General features: G+C 44.1%; 1 protein-coding gene and 1 long non-coding RNA gene across 3 annotated transcripts in view; one reads left to right on the top strand and one right to left on the bottom strand.

Moving 5' to 3' along the window:
- LOC137783415 (uncharacterized) overlaps positions 1–16,944 on the bottom strand; it is a 53,200-nt gene that overhangs the window by 2,725 nt on the left and 33,531 nt on the right. Inside the window, exon 1 of one of the 2 annotated variants that reach the window (XM_068573311.1) lies at positions 144–1,650. The exons of the other annotated variant lie outside the window; for it this stretch is intronic. Within the exon in view, the coding sequence (XP_068429412.1) occupies positions 144–533 (390 nt within the window). The 5' untranslated portion in view covers positions 534–1,650. Of the gene's footprint in view, positions 1–143; positions 1,651–16,944 lie in introns of those variants that run through there. 2 annotated transcript variants of the gene reach the window in all.
- Positions 10,050–10,457, top strand: LOC137783416 (uncharacterized). The gene is made up of 3 exons (XR_011077339.1): positions 10,050–10,116; positions 10,226–10,276; positions 10,377–10,457. It is a non-coding gene; the product is annotated as an uncharacterized lncRNA (long non-coding RNA).

Below are 16,944 nucleotides of genomic sequence, written 5' to 3'. Positions count from 1 at the left end.
CTCGCTCTCCTCTCCTCACTCTCTCTGAGAATATTCAATCTCCTCTCCTCTATTCCAACCATCTCCCTGTGGCGACTCTCTTTCTCCAGGGCCTCCCTGTGTTGCTGCGACTCTCGCTCAACAGCCTCCCTTACTTCGCTCACCCTGGCCTTCTCTGATCTCCTCTGCCTCTCCTCCATCTCCTTCCACACCCTGGACAACGTCCTGTCATTCGCTTGAATGAGCTCAGCAACCCCCACAGTGTCTACCCTCCGTCTTTTTGGGGTTGACACTGTGGAGGAAACTCCACTTGAATGGACCACAGGGAGGGGTGTGACCACAGGTTGGTGGGAGGGGGTCCCTGCCACTTCCCGGCTGGATGAGGCAAAGAGGACTGGAGGGGTCACAGATGGCCTGGCCCCCAGTGCCTCATCCACAAGGGCATACCACTTCCAAGAAGCAGCAGTAACCCCACTCCCCTCTGTGCTCACACCCGTCCGGGTTTCTTGAGCTCCTGCGGATGAAAAGACAGTCAAACAGGAGTTGCACATCATTGCGACTTCAATTGGTCTTGTAATACGTTATTGAACTAAAGGCTGACCAAAGGCTTACATTACTTTGAGCACAATACATAGATAAGAACAAGAGTAACAACATCACCTTAATCATGATATATTGCATGCACGTGCATGTACACTCCATGTAAATACTCACTCGCCATGCCATCTCTACATTGTGCAAATGCAGGGGCAAAGTTACGATCAAGAAAAATACTTTATTGTACACTATGCTTTATTGGACACGAGGCTTAATCTGACCTCATATTTGTGAACAAGGTTTTCCCATCTCTTTTTCACAAGCTTGGGATCCAAGCCCTCTCTCCTTTATGAAGACCCTGATGAAAATATATGCTGCTTTAACATCTCGCCTCAACCACATCCATGACACAGTTATGACCACATTGATCATTGCAAGGTTAGCAACTAAGGCAACCATTTACAGTATGATACAGTATATACCATATATAGATACCGTATGATACCGTAATTTTACTTTCTCAAATCCCGTCACGGAGAACAGGGATTTATTTCTTCCCCGTGAACAGGGATTTATTATGGGATCGCCACGAGATTAAGGCCCTTGTGTCCTCGTCTGTCCCTAGACATGTGAAATACCACGACATAAAAAAAAAAACCACACACACACACACAACGACGATTGAAAGCTACAACTATTTCTAGAATGACACGCTTAAATAGCTATCGTAACGTCATTAATTAGCAGACGGCGTGTGTTAACTGGCAAACGTTTGTGTTGTCATGTTAACCCGTTATTAAACTGAGCATAAGCTGAAAATGGCATGTTTGTAGTACATTTTATTATCAGTGCAGTGTTTAATTGCTGCTGATACCTACATTTACGGTCTATAGCCTGCTTCTGGCACTGTAGCCATCTCGTCCGCCATTGTTTTCTAAATAAAATGAAAAGCTGGCGAAATGGCTCCTCCCCTTCCGCTACGTAGCCAAGATGGCGCCCGCTTAGTGCGAGTTGTGTCCATCGCTTTACACTACATTTTTTGACTGTTTGCAGTGCATCATCCAGGTACTTTCAGTGCACTGAATTCTGCGGGTTTTGTCAGTGTGGCGCCTTAAGCACTGAAAGTAAGTGCTCGAAGTGTGCAAGTGTTTGGTAGTAGACACACTTCAACTGAAGTGACGGCGTAATAAACAAATGTTATTGCGACGTCTTACGGCAGTAGTAGCCACACTTTCAAAATTTCTTTCAAAATGTTCTAGTTACTATTAATATTAGGCCTGGCGCTATGGGCAGGCCTCGCGCTATGCCTGGCAGACATACCATCAAACCTGCAGTACATTGCCATAAATGTCAGCAAGCAGTAACATTTATTTTTCTCAGCTAAATCCTACTGAGCGGGGCAACTTAGCTGTCAGGAATAGGAACTTCAGTCATGGTTTCACATTTATAAAATTATACAACAGAACTGCATGCTGGGAAGTTGTCAAACTCTGTTGCGGAGAGTACAGACGCTAGGTAAACGCTTTGTGAGGTGAAGTGGCTCGCAGCAGCTCACTGAGAACAGAAAACTACATAACAATACGTGCTTTCACGTCAGGCTCAAGTCGGCAAGTCATTAACTCTGCCTGTCAGTGAGGCTCCAGAAGCACATACATAAATTGCTTTCAAAAGTAAAAGCGGTGTCGTATTGCATTATTTATTTATTTTTCATTGACCTCACCCAGGCAAGACTGGGAGAGCCGTAAGACGCCCGGGTCTGAACTACGCAGTCTGGGAGAGATGCAAAGTGCACCCCTCCCAATGCAAAAAAAAAATGCAGTTAAGGCATGATCAAATAACTAAAGCTGTTAAAGGATGCTGAGTTAACGCGTTAATTTGCCCAGCCCTAAAAAAGAAGAAACAGAAGTTTTCTCGTCTCTTTCTTTTCTCTATTTTCCTCCATAGTGCCACCTTCTGCCCAGGCTCCGAGCGCATCAGTCCCTCTGCTCCCACCAATCTTCCACCTTAACCAGTCGAGGCTCCTGCCAGTCACATCCTGCTCGTTGCCTTCCCTCCCGCGTGTCCTTTCAACAGTAATAGACCTGAGGAATCTGGCCTGGAGGCGAGTTACCTCCGTCTGGTGACAACCCAGCTTCTCCCGTTGGAGACAGGGGGTTGTTCATTGTCATTGTTTGTTTTAGTTTTGCTGTCTGTTACTTGCGCTCACTTTTAGGTGAAATTATAGACGGATGTGAGTGTTTCCAGACGTGGTTGGCAAAGCAGAATTGTCCTTTAGCAGAGTGAAAAATTTATCTTTGCCTCCACTCGACTGTGTTTGAAGGATTTTTAATTTCAGAATCATACTGTAATGGTTCGTTCAGACTAAAAGAGTTGCAAATTATTCGCGCAGAGATTACATGTTAAGTCAATGCACAGACGTGAATTGTTCCGAAAAAGCAAATTTTTCGCCCAAGTTTAAATTTCAACTCGGTGGATTCGATAAACATTAAATCCCAAGAATCAGAATCAGAAATGTTTTATTGCCATGTAAGTTATTCCAAACGAGGAATTTGTCCTGGCGGAGGGTGCATCATAAAACACAACAACAATAACAACAACAATAACAACAACAACAAGGAACATTTAACTGTACAAGTGAAAGTATAAAATTTGGATAAAAGAATAAGTAAAGACGCAGTAAATGTGCAGTAAATAAGTAGCGATGCAAGTAAAATGAAAAATAAAGGGGTAACGATCAATAATGATAACTAGAAAATTTCGCAAGAAATTTTGAAAGTGTGGCTACTACTGCCGTAAGACGTCGCAATATATAGCTTTTGTTTATGACACTGTCTCTCCTCAAAAAGACTTCAGGTGGTTTGTGTGTTAAACTGATTGGCTCATTTGAAGCAGCTGTGTGCTCTCGTCGTCATGGTGACCAAGGACTAAGTGAGCGCCAGCAGACTGATTAGAGGCAGACTGATTAGAGGCAGACTGGACTGTGGATTTAAGGAAATAAACTACTAAACTGAACACACGCGAATGTATATGAAATATCATACCACCTTATTAATGATCACAGTGTTGACAACTACACAATATAAAACACACGTAAACGTGCACGCAACCGTAGTAATTGTTTAACACAAGCTAACTTCATGCTAGCAATCAAATTAACTTCTCTGTCTCTCCACTTTGTTCACGTGACCGAATTACACACACAAGCGTGCACACTTAGACAGACACAGTCAGCCATTTTCCTGTGTGTCTGCGTGTGTCTTTGTTTGTTTTTGTGTGTGTGTATATGTGTCTGTTTGTGTGTGTACGTGTGTCTGTGTGTGTGAGACAGACATAGAGAGAGACAGAAGTCATTTGCGTTGTGTGTGCGTGTCTGTAGCCCAATCCCAATCTCCACCCTAAACCCTCAAGCCCTGAACCCTCAGGAACTCACTGACGTCAGCTGCTAAATGGTTTGGTGTGAGAGTCTGTGAGGGCTTGAGCTGCTGTGAATATGAATGGGACAGCGCTTTACTGCAACATTACGTGACTACATTAAAAATATTGTGTACAATTATGTATTTATTTTATTCTTTTTATTCACAGGTTCAAATTTCTTCCTCATAAGATGAGAAGTCATTTTATATTATTTATTCACTCGTTTTTGTCAAAGTAAAGTGTATGATAAATGTACAGAAAAAAAGAAATATATATATATATATATATATATATATATATATATATATATATATATATATATATATACTGTTTGCATTCCTCTAATTCATGTGTTTTTATGTTCCATAATGTTGGAAAGGTATTTACGTCTCCATTCTTCCATTGGGAACTGCATGTTAAACATCACGGTGCAATGCATTGTGGGTAATTCCCTTAGGCAAAGTCAGCATCTAATGTTGACTTACGGAAAGGGTTCATAAAGGCCTCAAAATGTCCGCCACAGAGCCCTCAGGCACTCCACGATGTAACACTGGGACACCCCTAAACCCTCAAGCACTTTGCGGGAGCGCGCCTCAAAGTCCGTGAGTCCGTGAGTCCGTGAGGGTGGAGATTGGGATTGGGCCTGAGTGTCTGTTAAACTGCCTTAATAAGAACACCTGTGGGTTGCTAGATCAAAGGTTGCCATGGTGATGACTTCAAAGGTCTTCAGTTACATAGATTTACATGAAGTAAATGCTGGTGAACACCTATTGACCCCCCCCCCCCCACCAAAAAAAAAGATACTTTAAAAGCCCACATTGCTTCGATATTGCATATAGTGTTAGGAAGACTTGATTAACAGATACTGTGACTGGTGAGTCTGTACGATAAAACATGTGTCTGTACGGGCGATTTACAAATCAGGTACGAGCTTCAGGGGAGACGTGGCTTTGGAGGGAGATTTAACATGGCGGCGGATGGCAGAGCGAGGTGGACTTGCTCTCACATTCAGTCCGATTTCAAGTTGTCTGAATCTGTTGGATTCCTATCGACCGCAGTTTATGACAGAAGACAAGATTTCCAACGTTTTGAGCTATAAATTATGCGCAAAGAGTATACGGTATGGAGTTTGCGACAAATTTAGAAAAAAAAATCTTCAAGATCTGACGTCGGTCTTCCCTCTAAGTATGACATCACGCACTCTGAGCTGCGCAATACACTCTCATGTAAAAGAGAGAAAAGCCAGCAGAAAAACATAAAACTAAAACGCTGACAGTTACGACAGTATAAAAGTATCAATAAGTGGAGATATGTGGCAACAGCTGAAAGTTGTGTCAACATTTTAAACTTGGAATGGTGTCTCTAGCTCAAAGCATGGCAGAGCCTTAGGCTTTTGGAGTTGAACAAGTTTAAGCAGATTTTAAAATGTATTTCATTGGAAACCATTCATTTTTATTTTTGTAAAAAGTTTAATAATGTAAATATTTGAAAAAATATGAAAAATGTAAAAGCGTACACTAATAGTTGAACGTTTTGTCAACATTTGAAATTTGAGAGGCAGAGACGACAGTGAAGGAGAGGCAGAGACACGATAGCAAAAGTAGAAAAGAAACAAGATCAGCAAAGGAAGGAGACACAGAGACACAAACAGAGAGAAGCAGAAAAGAAACAAGAACAGAGAGAAGAAAGATAGCTAGCAGAAAGAAAGGTAGGAAATGTGTGTGTGTGTTTTTTCCTTCACAGGATGATCAAGAAAAGATGGATGTGGAAACTGAAAATCCATGTATAGACACATGTATAGACCATGAATGAAATGAAATGAAAAGTACTTTATTAATCTCCAAGGAGAAATTCTTTGTCGTACTAGCAGCATCCCAATGCCATAAACTAAGTTAAACACACAGATGATAAAATAAAATAAATAATAACAGGAACAGCGGGTAACAGATGTATACATAAGTAAGAAATAAGTATAAACATATATATACACATACATGCAAGCAAGCGGAATGGATACATACATATATATATATACACACATCCGCACACATACATACATATACACATACATATATACAAACATATACATATACACATATACCTATATACATACATACACATACACATACCTACACATACACACCACCCGTGGCCCACGCACATACATGTACACATATGTACACACACACATATACATATCTATATATATACATACACACGCATACACATATACATACATACACATACATACATACATACATATGCATGCATACATACATACATACATACATACATGTACACATACACATACACATGTGCAAAACATACACAACAAGCAAAACACAGCAGTGTATTCGGAGGATAAATTAGTGTATTCAGTGTATTAAGTGTATTCAGAGGTTTGATTTAAATTAAATGTAAACTGAGTGCAATGTGCAAAAAGTGCAAAATGCAAAATATATGTATGCAGCATACACAACATATATACATCAGTATATCTATATACATGTACAGTGTACAGTGTGACTTAGTCCACGGATCTGGACTCGAGGGATTTATTGTGTAGCCTTATGGCCGAGGGTAGGAATGCCTTCCTGTAGCGGTCCTTGTGGCAGCGGAGCGTGATGAGTCTTTTTGAAAAAGTGCTCCGCTGACCCTGCAGGAGCTGGTGGAGAGGGTGGTCCGAGTTGTCTAATATGGACAATAGTTTCTTTAGTGTCCTCCTCTCCACCACCTGTTCCAAATGCTCCTGCTTGCAGCCGATGATGGAGCCGGCTTTCTTAACCAGCTTGTTAAGTCTGTTGGTGTCACCGGCTCCAATGCTGCTCCCCCAGCAGACAATGGCGAAGTACAAGACGCTGGCCACAACCGACTGATAGAACAACTCCAGCATCTTGCTGCACACGTTGAAGGATCGAAGCTTCCTCAGGAAAAAGAGTCGACTCATCCCCTTCTTGTAGACAGCGTTGATGTTGGCCTTCCAGTTCAGTCGGCTGTCGATGGATACACCCAGGTACTTGTACTCCTCCACCATGTCCACGTCCTCTCCCAGGACGCTCAGAGGTCTCGGAGCTGTTGTCTTCCTCCTGAAGTCGACCACCATCTCTCTGGTCTTGCTCACGTTCAGAAGCAGGTGATTCTCACCGGCCCACTCCACAAAGTCACTCACCACTGCTCTGTACTCCTCCTCCCGTCCATCCTTAATACACCCGACCACTGCAGAGTCATCAGAATACTTCTGCAGATGGCATGACCCCGTGTTGTACTGGAAGTCATTGGTGTACAGGGTGAACAGGAAGGGAGACAGAACAGTTCCCTGTGGGGCTCCAACATCACTGACCACCGTTTCAGACAGCACACGGCCCATTCTGACAAACTGTGGTCTACCTGTGAGGTAGTCAGTGATCCAGGAGATGGTGGACGAGTCTACCCCCACCCCCCGCAGCTTCTCACTCAGTAGCAATGGTTGAATGGTGTTAAATGCACTGGAGAAGTCAAAGAAAGTGACTCTCACAGAGACACCGGTTCCATCCAGGTGCGACTGAGCTCGTTGCAGCAGGTAGATGATGGCGTCATCCACTCCCACATGAGGCTGGTAAGCAAATTGCAGAGGGTCCAGCGACGATTTCACCTGCGGCCTGAGGTGGGCCAAGACCAGTCTCTCCAGCACCTTCATCACGTGGGAAGTGAGGGCAACTGGTCGGTAGTCCTTGAGGCCAGATGGCAACGACTTCTTTGGGACAGGGACCAGGCACGACGTCTTCCACAGCACCGGGACTTCCTCCTGCCTCAGGCTCAGGTTGAAGAGGTGCTGCAGGACACCAGACAGCTGGGTGGCGCAGGTCTTTAGGACCCTGGGGGTGATGCCATCAGGGCCTTCCGCCTTGCCCTGTTTGAGTTTCCTCAGCTGTCTTCTCACCTGGTCAGTCGTCACAGAGAGAGGGGGGAGGGGAGGTGGAAGGGTGGAAGAGCCCATTGATGTTGAGGGCTCAGTGATTGTGCAGCTCAGCAGGGGGGGCATAGAGGGTGGTGTTTGGGGGGGGTGTTGGATGGGGGAGACGGAGACGGGCTGTGAACTAAACCTATTGAAGAAACAGTTCAGCTCGTTGGCCCTCTCCAGGAGGAGAGGAGATTACCATGTGTCTATACATGGTAATCTTGCAATTTCTACATGGTAATCTGGCAACTTATAGAATTCATCAACTTCATTAAGACATTTAAAACTAATGTTGAATTTCATTTCTGACTGTGCCAAAATTAATGTGTATTTTCAGATGCCGAGCATTCGGCAAATGGGGAAGAGGGAGAGGAAGACGAGGAAGTGGAGGCCATGGTGCAGGCCCTACAAGGGGTGAAAGCAGGCAGGCTCACTGTTCGGCAGGCAGCCCAGGAGTTTGGGGTCCCGAAGTCCAGCCTGGGTGACCGAGTCAGTGGAAGGGTGTCCTCTGGCTGTGGGCCCGGTCAGAAGACATTCCTCACCCATGCAGATGAGGATTCCCTGGTAGAGTACCTCTGCCAGTCATGGGTTTCCACTGACGAAGCCTCAGGTCCTGGCCCACGCTCTGGCCATTTACAATCGGTCAGGCATCCCCCAAAACCGGTCTTGGCCAGACGTGGTGGATAAATTTCCGGGAGCGACACAGAGATCGCCTGACTGCCCGGACCCCAGACATTATCGACCGTGGGAGGGCATCCTGCATCAAGAGGGGGCCAATAGAGGAGTATTTTATGCTCCTCACCAACACCCTGGAGGAGCACGGGTTGAGGGAGAAACCCCATCAGGTTTACAACTGCGATGAGACGGGGTTTCAGCTGGACTCTTCCAGGAGAAAGGTCGTCGTACCCTGGGGGACGAAACATACAGGCAGGCCCAGGGAACCAGGGACCACATCACCGTCCTGGCCTGCCTGAATGCGGCTGGGGAGAATGTCCCCCCTTTCATCATTTACAAGGGGGGATATCCAGGGGGCCCCTATAACAAGTAAGGGGTTCCCGAGGCACTCTACAGGAAGTCGCCAGCAGGGTATATTGACAGTGAGCTGTCTAGGAAGTGGTTTGTCGGGCATTTCCTGAAGTTTGCTGTGAAGGAGCGCCCGCTGCTGCTCATCATAGATGGACATCAGTCCCACCTGGATCCAGAGCTGGTCCGGGCGGCACAGATGGAGGGTGTCATTCTCCTGTGCCTGCCACCACATACATCTCACATCCTTCAGCCTTTGGATGTGAGTTTCTTCCGATCCTTGAAGGCAGATTTCTCGAGTCTTACGGGAGATCTGTTGGCAGTGAGCCAATCCTTCTTGGTTTCAAAGGAGTTTTCAAGGGTCTTAAGAGACTCCTACCAGAGGGTGAAGGATCGGAGAGTAGTTGTGGCTGGGTTCAGGAAGTGTGACATCTTCCCTCTGGACTCGATGGCCATTGACTGGTCACGGGTCATGCCGTCCGGGCCGCGGCGCGGTACCTACTCACCACCTTCGCCAACCCCATCGGCATCTTCCTGGGCTGGGCCTGACGTTGCTCTTCCCTCCCAACGTCCGCCTTCCCCCCCTCCAAATCCTTACCTCACCCATCCCCTGGTAACGTCAGGCCGCATTACAGTCGACCTGGCCGACCTCCTGGCCGAAATAAGCCACAAGCGCAACACCGGTAAGGTCAGGAGGAATGTAGCCAAGGCCAGGTTGCTGACAGCCCAGGAGATGTCCGACGTCATCGAGGAGGCGGAGGACCGGGCTGCGAGGAGGGCGGCTCAAGCTCTGGCCAGAGTGGACAGAGAGCAGCAGCGGGTCGGCCCGGCAGCCACTTCCTCTACCCTGTCTGGCGGCTCCTGCCCCAGCCGCAGAAGAGCAGTGTCCCTCAGGGCTACTTCGGGCTAGAGCCATCGCCGGTCCCTCATCCCGCTCCGTCCCCTCTTGTGCCACCTACGGTCCCCGGCTGCCTGCCAGCCGCAGAACATTGAGCCTGCCTGCTGTGGACAGCCATCACCTTCCCCCGTCTCCTGGTCAGCACACACCTATTTAGCATTTAAATTCACGTATAAATCTGAACGTATTAACTATTGTGACAGTTAGACATTATGAGTATGAATTTTAGTATTGTTTTAATAAAATCTGATTATTATTTTAGAGCCTTCAACATCGGCAGCAGGATGTGGCCTCCGTGGGTCCCAAAGTCGCTCCTCTCCCTCCCATTGTAAATGCTTTATGTAACCTAAAAAAATACAATATTATAACATGATGGTGACATTAGCATGATGAAGACTGAACAAAACATGGTTATGCTTTTTCTGTTACTCATACAGCCTCCAGACCTGCAGACGCCGGACCATCCTCATCCAGCTCCTCGTCTGCTGGTAGTTTACTTCATGTTAACTTTCTTTGTATACCAACCAATGAAAATCAAATTCTTTTCTTTAATTCAAAGTTATTGTCTTTTTTTATTGCTGTGAATAGGCCACACTCCTGAAGACATGGCGACAACAGTTTGGGAGTGTGGTCGGTGCGGGGAACCTGATCCCCCCCAGAGCTCAGAGGGCTTGGTGTCGTGGGTCCAGTGTGACAGCTGCCACACATGGTACCACACCGTGTGTGTGGGCTGGGACGAGAAGCTGGATGAGGACGATCATTATTTTAAATGTTATTTGTGGAATTAAATTTCTTTCTTTTTTTGTATTTTTGTATCCAAATTAAAGTTAATGTTGACGGGTTACTGAGGTTCTTTTTTTTGTATTTAAATAAAGATTTTCAAAGATTTACACAAGTCATTTGTCTATGGTTAACCGTCCTGTTATCTTTGGGTTTAATCTGACACCATTCAATGTTTATCATCTCTAAATATCTGATTGACATAATTCTTTTTGCTTCATATTTTCATGACTTTTCCTAATGTAATGGAGAAAACTGGATAAACATAAAATAGTTTGCGATGTCTTATACACATCGGTGTTCTTTAGATAAAGATCTTGGTACATTTTAAGGTAATAGGAGGGTTTTAACAATGAATACTGGTGTTTTTAGTTGTAATATAGCTTATACTTTGCATTGTGTGTTATGATAGTAATTTTTATATACAACATATGTGTGCATAATTGATACATGTCATGCATCAGCTGGTGTTTAGCAAGTGACCAACACGAGAAGAGTTTAACAAAACATCCAGAAGGTAGCGGTATACACTCAAATTGAAATTACGGAGCTTTTATTGCATAGTTTGGAGTTGTCGAAGCGTGATATCTTATTGTGAAGGACATAACTACAATCCCGGATGTGATGACAGCATTTTGGTGATTGCAACTAGTTAATAGCGTCAAAAAAAGAGCAGCGCTGAGTGTTTACTACCAGGATAGAAGTGCGTCCGAGATTGGCTAGTAATAGCTAATGGCTATATTAGCGGCGTTGGTGTCCTTTTACTGGCTCTAGTGAAGTCAAAGCTAACTCTAATAATTAAAACAATATTACGTTTGAAAGGTAAGAAGTTAAAGCTTAACTTGACACCATTAAATCAGTTAAAAACGTGATACGATCATATTTATCAATATTGTAAGTGGCGTTTTATCGCAATTTTCGCTAAAACGCGTCCAAGATTGGAGCCCATTCCGTTACCTCGCTCGCTATCTAACTAAGCTAAAGTCAGCAGGGTTACCGTTACATAGCAAGCCAACTAGTTACCAAGCGTAACTACTTTGTCAGTTAGCGAACTACTTAGTTCGCTAACTGACAAAGTAGTTTAGCCATCTTAACTCATTTGTTCATTAAAATGCCGAGTCATGTTAGTCACGACATATAAACTACAGGGGAAATATTTCACTTTTCCATTCATTGTTTAATTCAGTATAAATTATGTATGTGCTACAGCCCAATTTCAATGTCTTTTTAAACGCTTAAACTGTATTTATACCATTTAAATGAGCCCATTAGCAAATGGGCTCATTGCTACTCACCTGCGGACTTCAGTACGAGTGCATGATGGCGCAGCAGTATTGACTTGAGTGGTCGGTGAGGCCCTCAGGGGCACTCGGAAATCCTTCATTCATCGTAGTACATGTACAGTGCCACAGCAACCACAACGCTTAATTCAGAGTCAGCCAGCTTAATTCATTATTAATAAAAACACACATGTCATTAACATAACATCTACATACTTCATTATAAACTAGTGAGCTAAAAAAGAGTTTATGCAGGCTTCAAAACCCTGCAGATCCATCGAATCATTGCAGAGCTGGCAGAACGCGACAATGGAAAGTCAGGGGCAGATAAAAATGTGCTGTTTTAGCATTTGTTTGATTTTTGTCATTATTTCCACTACTTCTGCTATTACCTTTTTAATAGTCATAATTCACTGTGTACAATTACTGTGTCATACCTTCTTTTTTATTGTTTGAAATTGTACTTTTTTTCAGTTTGAATTGTCTTTATACATTTCCACTTTGACCTGAATATTTTATTGCTTCCACTGCTTAAATTTTACTGTCAAATTACTTTAAATAATGTTTAAATTGTCATAGTAACTTGAAGAAAGAGGAACATTAAAACATGTTGTATGTTAAAGAATACCATAAAATAATGTTGTTTTTTGTAGAAACTAACAACAAAATATTAAGTTTCATTTTACATACATATTCATTTTACAGTAAGAATACTGTGAAATATACTACTTACTTGCTAATTGCTGCCAGCAAGTTACTGTACATTCTACAATAATTTTGTTACAGTGCAAGTTTACATGAAACAATGCACACCATTACAAAGGTTCAGTTGTACTTTCGACATTTTAATAATAACAACAACAATACAGTTACAATAACACAACACTTTTACTGTACATTTAACCTGAACACAACTGTATAACATTTCTACATCTCTATTGTTTCAATCTTTTGCACTGTGTTTCCCTCCAACTGAATAAAAACTTTGAGAGAAGGGTCAATCAGATCCTCCTCCACCGTAGCCCACAATTCCTCGTTTATGAGGACCGTACGGCCGTCCTCCAGGAGTAGGTTGAGGGTGCCCGGCTCGCCCTCGACGTCCATCACGCCCCCACAATTCCTTCTGAGTTCACCTCCTATCGAAAGAAACGTATACCCGTTAGATATTCTCCATCTGTCACCTATAACCAAAACATAAATTGTACTCCTATACACTTTTTTATTAATTAAATAAACTATATGTAAGTAACGTACGTTCATTTTTGGGGGGCTCCATTGTTTATATATTTTTTTTGTTTTCACCATTTGTGTTTCAATAAAATGAATGCCAGTACAATAATATACATTATATATATATATATATATATATATATATATATATATATATATATATATATATATATATAGCCTACTTGGTTGTTGCTGTTGTGTTTATTATATATATATATATATATATATATATATATATATATATATATATATATATATATATATATATATACACACCACATATATACACATATATATATATATATATATATATAATAAACACAACAGCAACAACCAAGTAGGCTTACCTCAGCCATTGAGAAAGTTGTTGTTTGCATTCGGACACCATAGTCCGAGCTGCTCGACTTTAGGTGGGACACTTGGATATGCGTCCCAAGTTGGAGCTTCAGCTCCACCGCCTCCCTCCACAGGCACACAGGTACCTGTGTTTCTCCCTGTGAAGTTAATATTTTACATGTCTGTGTGTACAATTACTGTGTCATACCTTCTTGGTATGACACAGTCTCTCTGTCTCTCTCTCTCTCTGTTTCCGTTTCCGGTTATGTGGGAGTGAGAGGAGGATGTGCAAGTGGCGCGCAGTTTTTGAAAGGTGTTTTGTTTGTAGCCCGGTTTATTTTTATTTATCGGGTTTTGAGCAGTTTGACCATCTGCCGTACGTGCAGGTGGTCGGGCTGGGCGGCTGACGTCGCGGTCGGGTGACCGGAGGTTTCCTGCGGGGTTCTCGTCCTCCGAGACACCGCCTCCGTCTCTGCGGCAGGGAGTGCGGGTCGTCCCGCTGTGGAGCAGTGTGACGGTGTAGGAGGTGCTGCTGGCCGTGGCAGAGCAGGTCGGCTACAAGCAACTCATCTTTGCGTCGCAGATGAACGGAGCCGTGGTGGCGTTCCTGAGGGAGGAACACCTAGTGCAGCAGCTGATGGGGAGCGGCGTGCGGATCGGGGACGTGCGGGTGCAGGTGTCCCTGCTGTCGGCGGCCTCCACGAGGATCACCGTGTCTGGCGTCCTGCCGTTCATCCCAAATGAGGCGATCGTTAACGGGTTAAGGAAATATGGAAAAATGGCCAGTGGGCTGATGATCGTCGGGCTGGGATACAAAGATCCCAAACGGAGGCACGTCCAGTCTCTGAGGAGGCAGGGGTTCATGTTCCTGGACCCGCCTGTTCAGAGCCTGGACGTGTCTTTCAGGGTGAAACACGGGGACTGCATCTATGTCCTGTACGCCAGCTCGGGCCAGCGCTGCTTTCAGTGCGGGAAAGTGGGGCACAAGCGCGCCGGGTGCACGCGTGGGAGGAAGGTCGGCTCTGCGAGGGCACCGGCGGAACCCGCGGTGGAACCCGCGGCGGAACCCACGGCGGAAGAGACGACCAGACTCGCGGCCTGCGGACCGGCCGAGTTTGAAGAAGGTGGAGAGGAGGAGGAGGTGCCTGCTTCCAGCGCGGCTGCGGATGCCACTCCGGAACTGAAGGAGGACCGACAGAACACCAGCGATGAGGTAGAGGACAACATGGAGGAAGAGGCCTCCACGAGCACCGAGGCGCTCTCTGAGAGCCAGCAGCCGGGTGGAGAACCCATGGAGGAGTCAAGCTCACCAGTGTCTAGTGGGACCAGTGCACTAGATCCCAAAGACACATACTCACTAGAAGCAATAAACATTTTTCTGGACGAGACATTTGGAAAGACAGTAAGGCTAAGCGAGTACTTCAGTGACTCCAACAAGTTCATACGATCTGTGGCCAAATTTAAGAGACTGGGCTTTGATGCTCTAGACAGGAGGAAAGTACGTGCAAAGTACGTGACTGAGCTGAAGAAAGCAGCAGCAGCTAAAGAGGCCTTACAAAGTATGTGACTGAGCTGAAGAAAGCAGCAGCTAAAGAGGCAGGTAAAACTGTTAAAAAGAAAAACAGGTAAAGCAAGGACTCTGTGTGTTTTCCTAACATAGTCACACTGAACTATTTGGAACTATGGACATGGTGACGGCTTTCAGCCAGTTCTGAAAATGACAATTATGATTTTATGTGGAAGGCTTTTTATTTGGTTTATTTATTAATGTATCGATTTTTGGGGCTGAACCATTTGAGATGCTTGTTTGTGTGTCTTCTGGTCAATAAACGTCTTTTTGAAAAATCAATCTCTCTCTCTCTCTCTCTCTCTCTCACCTGCTGCAGCGTTATGTTGCGCAAAGGGAATGTGTCTCTTTCTTTTGTAATTTTTTTCACAGTGGACAGCTGAAGAAGATGGATATTTGTGTTAATTCAAATTGTATTCCAATATGCACCAATTCTTAAACTTTTCCCCATATTTACACTACCATCATCGAAAAATGTACTTACTTCTACAACTTCCCCCTTCACCGTCACAAAACCCCCAATGTCCCTGCAGGTGGTGAGGGGGGTCAGTGGGGAGACGGGACAGATGAGCGCATCCGCCTGCTCTTTGAGGTTTTTGCTCACTTCGATGGGAGCGCTCCGAAAGAACATGGTCTCCCTCGAGATATTAATCATGTATGGTGGAGACTGCCCTCTAAGGGTATGCCCCCTTATTATATAGTTTCCCCCTACATGAAATTTGCTGGTAAATTCTTCATAAACGGTCATTTTGGCCACCGACTTGCCATCCGAGACAGTTGCCAAAACGTTGTATTTTGTTGCGACGGGCCTCGCACCAGTGGAATCGAACTCCCACGACACGACCTTTCCCTGCTCCTTGACACCTACCACACATAGGTGGATAGGTGGGGGTTTAAAATATGGCGAGGGTGGCTTCGTCCACAAAAGATTGTGTAATGCCATTCTGAAATAATATAATAAACACAAAGTTAATTAAAGGATAAGTTAGAACAGTTTTTAAAAATAACATTTGTAACATTTCTTGTCACAATGGGTTGCCTTTTAGCATATTACAATTTGAAACTATATTATTTCCTATTAAATAGTGCTTTCAGTTCATCTAAAAGAAGAGTGATGACCGCTTTTTGGAAATTATGATTGCTGACTGAGATATCTTGTTAGCAATTATATTACTTTTTTTTAATCCTTTTTTTTTTTTTAGCAATTTCTTGTGTGCGTGCGTGTGTGTGTGTGTGTGTGTCACAATTAGTCCCAAAGATTAAAATCCATTGAAACATTCTTATATCTCAGCCTAGTACAACCTAAAAACACTGAGACTAAGCAGTTCAGTTAGCTCGCTCGCTAAATATGTAGTTCATGAGTCAACAGCCACTCACTTACCTTAGACAGGAGTCGAAGAGGCTGGAAGGAGCCGCTGTAAAGCACTTAACCGAAAGCCAAATAAAAAAAGAGCCAATCAGACTTCTTCTATGGGAAGAGCCTTATCGGATTCGTTGTGTTGTCTATTCCCCCCAGCAACGGCAGAAGGTTCGTTGAAAGGTCAAGTTCATTTTTTTTAACCTGAACTTGGATTGACCTTTCACCCAATGAGTCTGCTGTTACTGGGGAGAAATGATGTTCTCGTGACCGTAATTACACACGCACACACGCGCGGACTTAGACACACACACACAGTCAGCCCATTTCCTGTGTGTCTGTGTGTGTCTGTTTGTGTGTGTGTGTGTCTGTTTGTTTGTGTGTTTGTGTGTGTGTGTCTGTTTGTGTGCGTGTATAAAAAATATCAATCAGCAGAGATATGCGGTAATAGCTGAACGTTTTGTCAACATTTTAAACTTGGAATGGTGTCTCTAGCTGAAAGCATGGCAGAGCCTTAGGCTTTTGGAGCTGAAGAGGTTGAAAGCGGATTTTAAGATGTTTTTCATTGGAAACCATTTATTTTTATTTTCATAAAAAGCTTCATAA

This window comes from Clinocottus analis, unplaced genomic scaffold, assembly GCF_023055335.1.
Source record: "Clinocottus analis isolate CAN_PGR_092001 unplaced genomic scaffold, fCliAna1.0.p SCAF_13, whole genome shotgun sequence".
In the NCBI taxonomy this organism is placed as follows: domain Eukaryota; kingdom Metazoa; phylum Chordata; class Actinopteri; order Perciformes; family Cottidae; genus Clinocottus; species Clinocottus analis.
The sequence above is the reverse complement of the archived record's forward strand: the minus strand, read 5'-3'. Positions and strand labels throughout refer to the sequence as shown.